Source organism: Scomber japonicus, chromosome 12 (assembly GCF_027409825.1).
Source record: "Scomber japonicus isolate fScoJap1 chromosome 12, fScoJap1.pri, whole genome shotgun sequence".
Taxonomy (NCBI): Eukaryota; Metazoa; Chordata; class Actinopteri; order Scombriformes; family Scombridae; genus Scomber; species Scomber japonicus.
In genome coordinates this window covers 19,957,672-19,968,087 of record NC_070589.1, presented here as the reverse complement: position 1 = coordinate 19,968,087, position 10,416 = coordinate 19,957,672, and the positions used below count along the sequence as shown (strand labels likewise).

At 38.9% G+C, this 10,416-nt stretch overlaps 2 protein-coding genes across 2 annotated transcripts; one reads left to right on the top strand and one right to left on the bottom strand.

The window, feature by feature from the left end:
- Positions 1-474: 474 nt before the first annotated feature.
- On the bottom strand, positions 475-2,495 carry bcl10 (BCL10 immune signaling adaptor). The gene is made up of 3 exons (XM_053330024.1): positions 2,269-2,495; positions 1,357-1,645; positions 475-1,269 (listed from the first exon to the last, which is right to left on the bottom strand). Exons 1-3 carry the CDS (start codon positions 2,317-2,319, stop codon positions 857-859), a joined length of 753 nt encoding a protein of 250 aa, XP_053185999.1. The 5' UTR covers positions 2,320-2,495; the 3' UTR covers positions 475-856.
- Positions 2,496-8,249: 5,754 nt separating this feature from the next.
- LOC128369655 (CCN family member 1-like) lies at positions 8,250-9,839 on the top strand. Its single transcript, XM_053330734.1, has 5 exons — positions 8,250-8,291; positions 8,404-8,617; positions 8,726-9,076; positions 9,190-9,383; positions 9,537-9,839. The coding sequence occupies exons 1-5, from the start codon at positions 8,250-8,252 to the stop codon at positions 9,837-9,839; spliced, it is 1,104 nt and encodes a 367-aa protein (XP_053186709.1).
- The last annotated feature ends 577 nt before the right edge of the window (positions 9,840-10,416 follow it).

The window sequence follows — 10,416 nt, the reverse complement described above, 5'->3', positions numbered from 1 at the left end:
CAGTTTTTAACAGATTACGGTACACGGCTCATAGTTTAAGTATTAAGCGGGACATAGTTTGCATTTCACTGTATGTTTTGTGATTTAAGACTTCTGTAGTGATGAAAATAGAGAATAACAATTTGTTGACTTAATGCTGCACCACTCAGGTCAAAGGCAGCATCTTAAAAGATCAAATTGGCTCAATTAACACATAAAAATATGCTCAAGTAGTCATTCCAGTGTATAAACTGTAGCTGCCATATTTCCAAACCATGCAGTTAATCAGGAAAATCACACCTTTGAAAAAAGAAGGGGAATAGAAAAGGTTAAAGAGGATGAGTCACATTTTTTTAGCTCACAGGACTGGGTATCGAACCTCAGTACTTCTTTGATGCCAACTGACATATGTGTGAAGAATTAGTATTGAAAACTATCAACTTTCAATTTAAACTGTATTTTATTTAGACAAAAGATTGTGTACCACTACTAGTGTTTAACCATAATTTAACTTTTGAGAATTTTAACTCTTTTGTTAAGTAAAAAAAGGACATTTATAGAAAAATAGTAAGGTAGTAAGATATCCAAAAGTGGTTTCAGTACTGAAACTCAGCTATTATGTAGGCAGCAGGGGGGGAAATACCCAACAATACCCAGCCCCATCGAATAATTGTGGGTAGTTTGTCTTCAAGAGCTGATTGATATGGAAAACATGTAGTTTTTATCTCATGTGGAGCATTTCTTTACAATTTTCCAAATCAAAAGGCAGCAAAACAGTAAACAGAGTAATGAGAAATTGTCTGAATGTGAGTTGAGTCCAGTGGATGAAGACTTTATCCCTTTAACTTTATGAGAACTGTCTTATCGTGATGTGAACCTAAAAGATGCTCCTGTGTGAGGTGGGAGTGAGAGAACGTGACCGGAGGGGCTGGAAGTTTGGGTCCCCTCCACTGCTGGTGCACCCAGGTGTCCCGGTGTCGATGTTGGCAGGGGGTTCGATCATTACTTCATCTGGCAGTGGAGGAGCTCCTGGATCTCCAGGCCTGGGAAGGCTAGAGGAGGTTGTGGATGAAGCAGCTGCGAGGCTAATACCAGCCACGGAGGATAAGTCTCCACCTTTCTGTAATGATGGCAGATTGAGAGAGGCTGCTGCGTCTGAATTGGAGGGGCTTCGTTCTCCATCTGGGTGGAAGAGCATGGTGGAGTCGTTTGAAAATGTCCTGGAGAGGTCGGTGGTTGTGCTCGGAGAGCTGAGGTTGCTGTTGTCAGATGAGGAACTGGAAGCCCCTGCTGCAGAGTAATAAAGATAAAGACAGAAAAAGTGAGACAAACATATATACACACAGCAGATTTAATTATGACGTTTGGCCTACTGACCTTTAAGAGATTCAAGCTTCTCATTTTTGACCTTTTGCACCTCATCTGTGATCTTGGTGATGATGAAGTTTTGCGCACGCATCTCTCGTATGGATTCAATCAGGGCATCAAGGCCGCGGGGGTTCTCAGCAAGGATGTCCAGCAACATTGCCGTCCTCTTGGTCTGTGTGGTCCTGCAGCTGATTTCTTCCGCGTCATCCCGAGTCAAGATCCTGCGAGAGCGCAGGAAGTCGAGATGGCGTTCTGCTCGGATCTTGTCGCAGAGGTAGTGCCGCATCCGGATCAGCACCTAGACATCCACAGCCACATTATACACACTGATTTTGCATATTTTGCATACAGCTGCCAACTCTTCTTTCTTCTGTGTTTTATCTTGTTATTTATGTGTACGAGTGTGTTGTGGTGCGAGCTGTCAAATGAATTGCCCTTCAAGGATTAATAAAGTTGTCTTGAATCTTGAACATAGGAGAGGCAAAATGAGAACAAATGAGCTCTTTAGGCCCTGAACTGGAGGAGTTACTTTTTCACAGGGTCAGGAAAGACTGATAATCTGCAGGTTATCAAACACTATGATGTTAATAATCACAAAAGACTACCAGATGGCCTAAAATCACTTGTAGCCTGGTCTGGTTCTGCCCTCACTAGCAGTGTCTGGTAATGAGTTTGACAGATTGAGTATTTACAGAAAAAGTGCACTAAACCTTCAGTTAGTGTTATGAAATCTCATTATTATGCTCATATGGGTTAATAATGAGGGCACAGAGAGGGTGTGGCGGGGTATTTCCTACATTTAACAGGGTCAAATAAAAGTGTTAACAGGGCTACAAATCTATCTGTATTATCCACACACCTTACCTTATCAGATAGATACGTTTTTTTATAACTCAAATTCGGCAGAAGTCTCATACTCACGTCTTTTTTAATCTCTGCCATTTCATCTTCAGTGAGGTGAGGAGCTTCCATCCCTCTCACCCTCAAAGTGAAAATCCAGGTGTTCCGGGTAACAAATATCGACTAAAAACGAGCTAATAAGCCAGCTATAACGAAAGACACGACATTAATGAATGAAAATCACGTGTTAAGAAATGTTACGCGTCATTATTTTGGCGTTGAAATGCTGTGTGTCCACTGTCCATTGAAGTTTTGCATTTCATGAAGCGAAAAAAATGAAGAAAAAAAACCCCGGACTTCCTGATTTTGTCGGTTTACGTCGACACGAGAAGAGAAGTAGCATCGGAGTCACATTCAGAGCTCATCTCAGAAGGTATATGTGAAGAAAAACAAGTGCACACTGGAGATTACATTTCTTTTACAATAGCAGAATAAAATAAGTCTGTTAAACTTTCCTCACAGTGACTCGTGGTGATTGATTTTAAGTGCCATCAAGTTTTTCCTGACAGGTGGCGTGCACTTCTGATCCATACCACTGAGTGGCGCTGTTGTACCTCATCATACAAACCACAGTCCATTTCACAAACAGCAGTGGTGGGCAAATATTATCCCGTGGGTCAATTTTGGTCCGTAAACACAATTTTTTTTCAGTCAGTTTTACATAAGTCTTACATACTTTTTTGAAACTTGCATTTGATTGTGCAGGTGTTCCTAATATAGTGCTCAGTGAGTGTATGTGTGTATTTTTGGTATTGCTGCTTCAACTCTGTTAGCCCTCACTTACTAATAGGAAGCCTTAATGCTTGATACTGTCCTAAATCCTAACACTAAAGCATGCATCTGGACATGTAACATATACAGTATGTTACAGCTGGACAAAATATAGTTCATGTGTTCATAACAAGTATTCTCAGTATATAGTCTACCTTCACTGATATAAATATTAGAAACACCTCACATTAACAACACCTAAAATAACAGATTCCGAAATGGTTATAAAGTTCAATCAGGACCTCTCAGTTTAAACAAAAACAAGAGATTATTGCAGGGCTATTTGACTGCAGTCTTTTTTTGCTAGGTGTACCTAAAGGCCTTTTTTAGCTAATTCAGTTTCAGGGTTGTGGTGTTGTGCATGCTACCACACTGTATATAGTACATACTATACTTGAATAGAGCCATTGTCATTGAGACATTGTTAATGTTGTTTCTAACATCATCGTAAAAGAGTGAAAAATAAACTGGCAACTGAGTGTACTTTGGTGGAAAATGTACACATATTAGAAACATATTGTTAGAAAACTTTTCTTAAAGTTTAAAAAGTATTCATTCTTGCACAATCATTATTTTCAGTGTTATATTATCAAATATGTTATATCATTAACTTAAATGCAGTTTACAACAACCTTGGAACACCTCAATGAAAGTTATAATGTCCAGTCCTGTGTTAGTGTGCGTTCTAGAGAAGTGATGATTAAACCTAAGGGTCACTTTGGTGGTTGTAGTCTATTATATAATAATAGTTTATAAAGTTGAATCAAACATTACGATTTTTATAGTTTTTATTTTTTGCAGGACTGTCACTTATACCGGATCAATTTAATTTACCTGGTTATTACTTTGAATGCTGCAGAAAAGAAGTACACAAATATGTTGATTAAAGGCCCCTTCACCTGGTGTAAGGTGCACTTACACATATGTTTTTCACTTATTTTGCCCTATTGCATGTGTGCAGACAGTGCATGATTGACATCTCCGTGACTCTCCTTTGGCACCACTTAAAGTGACACACCTTTATGATTCTTACTGGTACATTCAACTTGTTGACCTCACGTAATAGACCCTTTTCACAGCAGACATTTTAACTTGTCAAAGCAGGAAAAGCACAGGTGGAATGAACAACATGAGTGACGGCTGCATTCCATTTATGAGGGCTGGTTGCAGTGCTCTGGAATTGGGCATGTTCACTCACTGATATGAGTTACTGGGACAGTTATTTGAATGGAGCCATCGGTAATGGGTTTTTTTACACCTGCTTTAACAAATCAAAAATAAAATCAAAATATCTGCCATGAAAAGGTTCCATTGCCAGCCCAGCTTCAACCTGAGCAGAGGTGTAATCATGTAGGATAATTGAAAACACCTGTGTGAATGTGCAGACTCTTCGAGTGGAGGTAATTCACAATGTGAAAGTAGTCTTACAAGTGAAAGTAATCATTAGTATTGTGGTTATAAGTAAAAGTATAAAAGTATCATCAGCAAAATTTGTATCAGTGATGTAGTGTCAAAAGCTGAAGTACTCATGTTGGCTGAATACCCTTTCTTAGAAGTTTATGTTATTATTAAATACAGTATATCATATTATTGCATTATTATTATTGATGCATAGACATGTGAGCAGCGTTTCATAATTATTGAGCTTCTTGATTTCTCTGTATACTGTCGGGTTGTTGATTCAAGAATATCACATCATATTTTATTAATTTTAAGTAAAATCTGGAAATTAATCACAAACAGTAATTGCCAAATACATGTTGTGGAGATAAAGTATTATTGTAATTAGCATCAAATGGAAATAGTCAAGTTAAAAAACTACCTAGGTATAGGGATGGGTGATATGAACAAAATCAAATATTATATTTTTGACCAAATACCTTGATATCAATATTTTGATAACATTTCAGGGATTGCTTTCATAAAATATTTTCGCAATGAGATTTCTGATAAATTATCATCAGTATTGTCTATACGATGACAAAGGCCCTGTTTATACCTGGCAAAATCTAAGATGATATCTGACCCAAGCAGTAAGCAGGATCATTGTGGGTTTGGCAGGAAAAGGTGAGAATCCCAGCAAGAGGACAAGTTGTCTTCATGACTGCACAGTTAAATGAAATGCCTGAAAGGTACCAAAGTAACCATGAAATAAATTGAAAAATGGTGTATGATTTTGCTTTCCTCTAGGCAAGGCAAGGCAAGGCACGTTTATGTGTACAGCACATTTCAACAACAAGGCGATTCAAAATGCTTTACATAAAACAAAAGGCATCAAGACAAAATGTAAAAGCAACACAAGGCACTGTAAAAAGACATTTGAATACAACTAAGAAGCATTTGTCAAACGCCTCTGGTTTCTATTTCTCATCACAATATGCCACAAACTGTTTGAGGAGAAGTGGCCCCTGAGGAGATTGTTGTCAGGTTTGTTTCGTCATGTTCTGTCTAACTGCAGAGTACAGCAGCCTGGAAATAATGCCGAATCAGCTGTGTGAGAGAGTTTCAGACGAACACAGTGTACAGACTCATGAGAGGTCCCTGCAGGGAAAAAGGCTAAAAGAAATGGAAACTTTTACAAATGATGTCATGAACTGGATTTGCAATCATATCTGTGCAGCCACTACAGACATTCCTGTCTGTCTTACAGTGTGTGACCCACTCTCATAGAACAGCCAAAACAAGCTTGTCTCAGACCCATTGTGGTTTTACAGTAAGTACCACCGGGGAGCTATAAATGCCTTTCCGTTCTCTTCATGTGGCACAGATTTCGAAACTGTTGTTTATTTTCCGGGAATGTGTACAGTATCAGAAAATGACTTTCTTACTTTTGTTTCTGCTTTTCCCATCACCCGTCTGCCCACACAGCTTTCCAACTCGACTGTCCTCCATGTGAATGAATTTTAATAAGATAAAATTGGGTAATAAAGCTTAAATCCCTGTCCTTTATTATGATGATATTCAGGATGAGTAACTTCATGTTGTATAACATATTTTAATAGATAAATCCAAGTGTATTTGTTGTGGATGATAATATATCTTCTCATGGACAAGATGATGGCTATAAATATGTAACATAATGTAAACAGTTTCATTACTATTGATGTTGAATGAAAAACTTCACAATTTGGTAAATATGCTTAATTGGTTTCTTTAATGCGAGTTATAGGGTAAGAGGATAAATACCACTATCATACCTCTGTGTTAAATTACTGGTTCAACATTTTTGAAAATGCTCTTATTTGCTTTCTTGACTAGACTCAGAAAAGAGTGTTGATGTTCAATGTTTGCGTGTTCAGTACAGAGCTGAAGCCAGGAGGCAATTAGCTTAGCTTAGCATAAAGACAGGATGTTGCAGGGGAAAGTTAGCCAATGCTCTCTGGCTACCTCACAGTGATGACAAGACTGGAAGGAAGTCACTGCACTTGGCCACTGTTTGCCAAGATATAGTCACACCATCTAACTCTTGTTGAACCAATCTTCTCATCTAACTCTCACATGCTGCTCTGTGGGGATAAGACATTTGTGTTTTAAGGAACAGAACGGTCTGGTTGATCACAGCAATGTGATAAAGGTCAGTTTAAAATACACTTTCCTATATGGTGAAACTGTAATCCTTTCTGAGTCTTCCAGCTGCCTGCTATACTGTTGTCCAAATCTCCACTTACCTAACATGGTTCTGCAAATTCTTTATATTATAGCTTTGGAGGGAAAAGTTTCCACTCCAAACCACAACAGTCAGCAATTTCCAGGCGTCGATGAATGCACCAAGCTCACGCTTGTTCGCTCTTCATCTGCCTGAGCTGGCACTAATTCAAAATGGCCCTTTGTAACCTTAGTTAGATAAGAGAGGAGGTTGTGCCAGTCTGGCTCGCTCAGTCTCTTGTTCTCACAGGTTATAATGAAAGGAAAGGAATTTTTTCCCTGATAATTTTCATTGTTCTTTGATGTGGATAGAGGAAGATGCTTTTTACCCTGGCAGCCATTTCAAAGAAACCGGCAATGTTCATCCTGAGTGGAATGTTGCTTCAGGCATTGCTCAAGTTTTCATTTTCTTCTCCTCTTTTTGGTGTGTTTCTCATTCTGGATGCTCTCATTCAGGCCGGACAAAGTAATCCAAGGGTTCAAACATTCCAGGAAGCCCTCGTACCCCTTTTGAAATATTGAATTCAAACAGACTCTAATCCATCTGCAACCCTGATAGGTGAGTGACATGGATTTCATCTGTGACTTTTAGCACTAGCAAGGTTAGAATGTAGAAAGCACATATACTGATCACAGACAATGTGAAACAGTCTAAACACACATTTCTGACTTCATCCAAGATATAAATCCAGTTGGTCATAGAAATATGTAGCTTTTCTTCAATATTTATGTCAGAACTTGTGGTGCACCGATGTTAAATCCCTTATAATGTGTCTGTTTTTTCTCTCTCCTACGTAACCACAGGCCATGTTATCAGTACATGTCCCCCCCCCCCCCCCCCCCCCCACAGTTTAACCAGTTAAATGTAATTGAGATTTAGTCCAACTGGCTAAAAAGGCTATATAAATACAGTGTTATATATAATATAATATATTATATTGTTATATATAACAACATAATAACACAACTTTCACAAACATCACAAGAGAGCATATATATAATCCAGTTACGATGCAAATGTATGGGTTTTAAAACTATTCAAACTGATTAAAAGCAGTGGTGGAATTTAGAGGAACAAAGCAATGTATGTAGAAGCAAACAATGTATTGCATGAATAATATACTGTTAGTTTGCGGTACAAAACATGCAATAAGACATTGCCCATGTCAGGTTTTTATATTTTGTTAGGAATAACTTGTTTCAGACAGTGGTTGTCTTCATGGTAGCTGAGTTATTTCTATAAAACAGATTTAAAAATGAAACTTGCATTGTTAAACTAAAAAAAAGCCTTGGAAGAATGGGAGTTGGACAGGGTGGTTCTTGGCTTGCTGAGTGAGAGGAGAGGAGGGGGAAAGTTCTTATGGGCTGATGGGAGGTTGTGTGGGGAGGCATTCCTCTCATAGTTTCGGGACACCTCTTCAGCCCGCACATACGTCAGATCTGCTAGGAGGGTATAAAAGGAGATGGGGGACTCTAAAAGAGGGAGAGCAAGCACTCGACATTTCAGCAAGTTTATCTTGCTGCTGTGACTTGTTGTTTCATAGAAAGATTATTTTACTGAAGACAGACTGCCTCAACTTCTGAAGATGTATGAAGTCTTTGCATTCGTGATCCTCTGCATTTCACTGGTGAGGAAATCATCACTTTTCACTGAAGAGTTGTCTCTTTAGCTGTTGTAAGATGACCACTTCTGGAAGCAAATTTTTGATTAGAAATGTTTGATTTTGTGTCTGATCTCAGGTGTCAGCATCATGCCCTAAAGACTGCCGGTGCCCCTCTGAATTGCCCAGATGTGCAGCAGGAATTAGTCTCATGCTCGATGACTGCGGGTGCTGTAAAGTTTGTGCACGGCAGCTCTTTGAAGACTGCAGCAAGACAGAGCCATGTGACCGCACAAAGGGACTGGAGTGCAACTTTGGAGGTGGATATGGTTCTGCGAGGGGAATCTGTCGAGGTACGGTGACTTCTGTTCTGCTCTGTTTTTTTTTAAAGAAATTACTCACTTTGTCCCATTTGCACTTTTCATTTAAAAACCCACTTCTTTCTCTTTTCTCTGAAACAGCTAAATCTGATGGAAGAACATGTGAGTACAACAACAAGATTTACCAGAATGGGGAAACCTTCCAACCAAATTGCAAGCACCAGTGCACTTGCTTGGACGGTGCTGTTGGGTGTGTGTCCCTGTGCCCACATGAACTCCCACTGCCCAACATGGGCTGTGCCAAGCCAAGGCTGGTCAAAGTACCGGGGCGATGCTGTGAACAACTCATTTGCCCAGAAGAAGGAAAGACGGAGAGTTCTGTGGTGAAGAAACACAGCAAAAAGCACCACAAAGACAGACCATCTGAACATGACCTCACCATGGAGAATGAGCCGGCCCCTTTTTGGAGAGGAGAAATGAAATCTTTACCTGGTGAGCTCTTTTTACTGGTAATCCTCTTTGTCAAAGATTTTTTCACACTGTTAATTAATTATTGTCTCTACTTTTTTTTTTTTTACTAAACTCACTCTTTTTTCTCTCAAAAGCTTTCAGGAGTCTCCCAATGGGGCGCATGTTGGCCAGTGGAGTCAAGTGTGTGTCTCATACCACAGCTTGGTCTCCCTGCTCCAAATCCTGCGGTACTGGAGTGTCCACGAGAGAGACCAACAGCAACAGCCAATGCAAACTAGTGAAAGAGACTCGAATCTGTGAAATCCGACCGTGCAACCAAATAATGAAGGTACACCCCAAATGATTTATATCCTGATATTAGGCTTGATTTGTAAAGATAGATTTTCGTCACATTTTTGTTTGTACTTATTGTGGCATGGATTGCATTTCAAGGACTTCCAGGTTATATTTAACACATGCTTTTATCTCTTCTGTCTAACAGAATGGTAAGAAATGTAACCACATAGAGAAAGCAAGCCGTCCAGTTAGACTGTCCCATGCAGGCTGCCGTAGCCTGAAAAAGTTCCAGCCCAGGTACTGCGGGTCCTGTTCAGACGGGCAGTGCTGCAGGCCTCACCACACCCAGACGTTACCTGTCCGCTTCCGATGCAAAAATGGAGAGACCCTCAGCAGGATGGTGATGATGATCCAGTCCTGCAAGTGTAACCTCGACTGCTCAGGCCGCAATGAAAAGCCGCACGCTCTTGCAAGACTTTTCAATGATATCCACAAATTGAAAATGTAAAGTAAAGGCAAAGTTTTAAGGGAAAAAGAAGAAACTTAAAGTGAATTTTGAACTGTGAGCTCACAGACATCTGTAGGATGAATTTAATGAACTATATTGTTCACGATTTTGCTTCATAAAATTGGAGCCTTTTGTTTTTGCTTCTTTGAGAAGCCAGTATTTTACATTGTGAGAATTCTTATTTTTCTAGTTAAACTAAAATGTGTTTTTATATGTATATACTTATATATATATTTAATATTATCTTGACCATACATTTAATATTGTCTTGACAATACATACAAATACACATGGCAGCTACACCATTACATTTATTCTTTTTTTATTTATAAGAAATTATGTGTTTTTATATTTAATCATGTGACATTGTACATTAACTATAATTTTCTCTACTCTTGCTTACTTATGTAAAATGTTGAAATATGACTGAAGGCTGGAAACATGCTGCACTGTATGTAAATAGGCTGGTTAACTGCCACAGTGTCAATTTCATGTTTTAATTTTTCACAAATAAATATATAAAACAATTCAGATGTCTAATAGTTTGATTTTTAGGAAAATAGCAAAAGTTTTAAAG

Excerpts from the sequence above, each read along its gene's own strand:
- bcl10 (XM_053330024.1), bottom strand. The coding sequence starts at position 2,319 with ATGGAAGCTCCTCACCTCACTGAAGATGAAATGGCAGAGATTAAAAAA. Across the intron at positions 1,646-2,268 it reads TGGCAGAGATTAAAAAAGAC|GTGCTGATCCGGATGCGGCA; the intron begins GTGAGTATGAGA and ends GTGGATGTCTAG. Across the intron at positions 1,270-1,356 it reads GAAGCTTGAATCTCTTAAAG|CAGGGGCTTCCAGTTCCTCA; the intron begins GTCAGTAGGCCA and ends ATTACTCTGCAG.
- LOC128369655 (XM_053330734.1), top strand. The coding sequence starts at position 8,250 with ATGTATGAAGTCTTTGCATTCGTGATCCTCTGCATTTCACTG. Across the intron at positions 8,618-8,725 it reads TGCGAGGGGAATCTGTCGAG|CTAAATCTGATGGAAGAACA; the intron begins GTACGGTGACTT and ends TCTCTGAAACAG. Across the intron at positions 9,384-9,536 it reads CGTGCAACCAAATAATGAAG|AATGGTAAGAAATGTAACCA; the intron begins GTACACCCCAAA and ends TCTGTCTAACAG.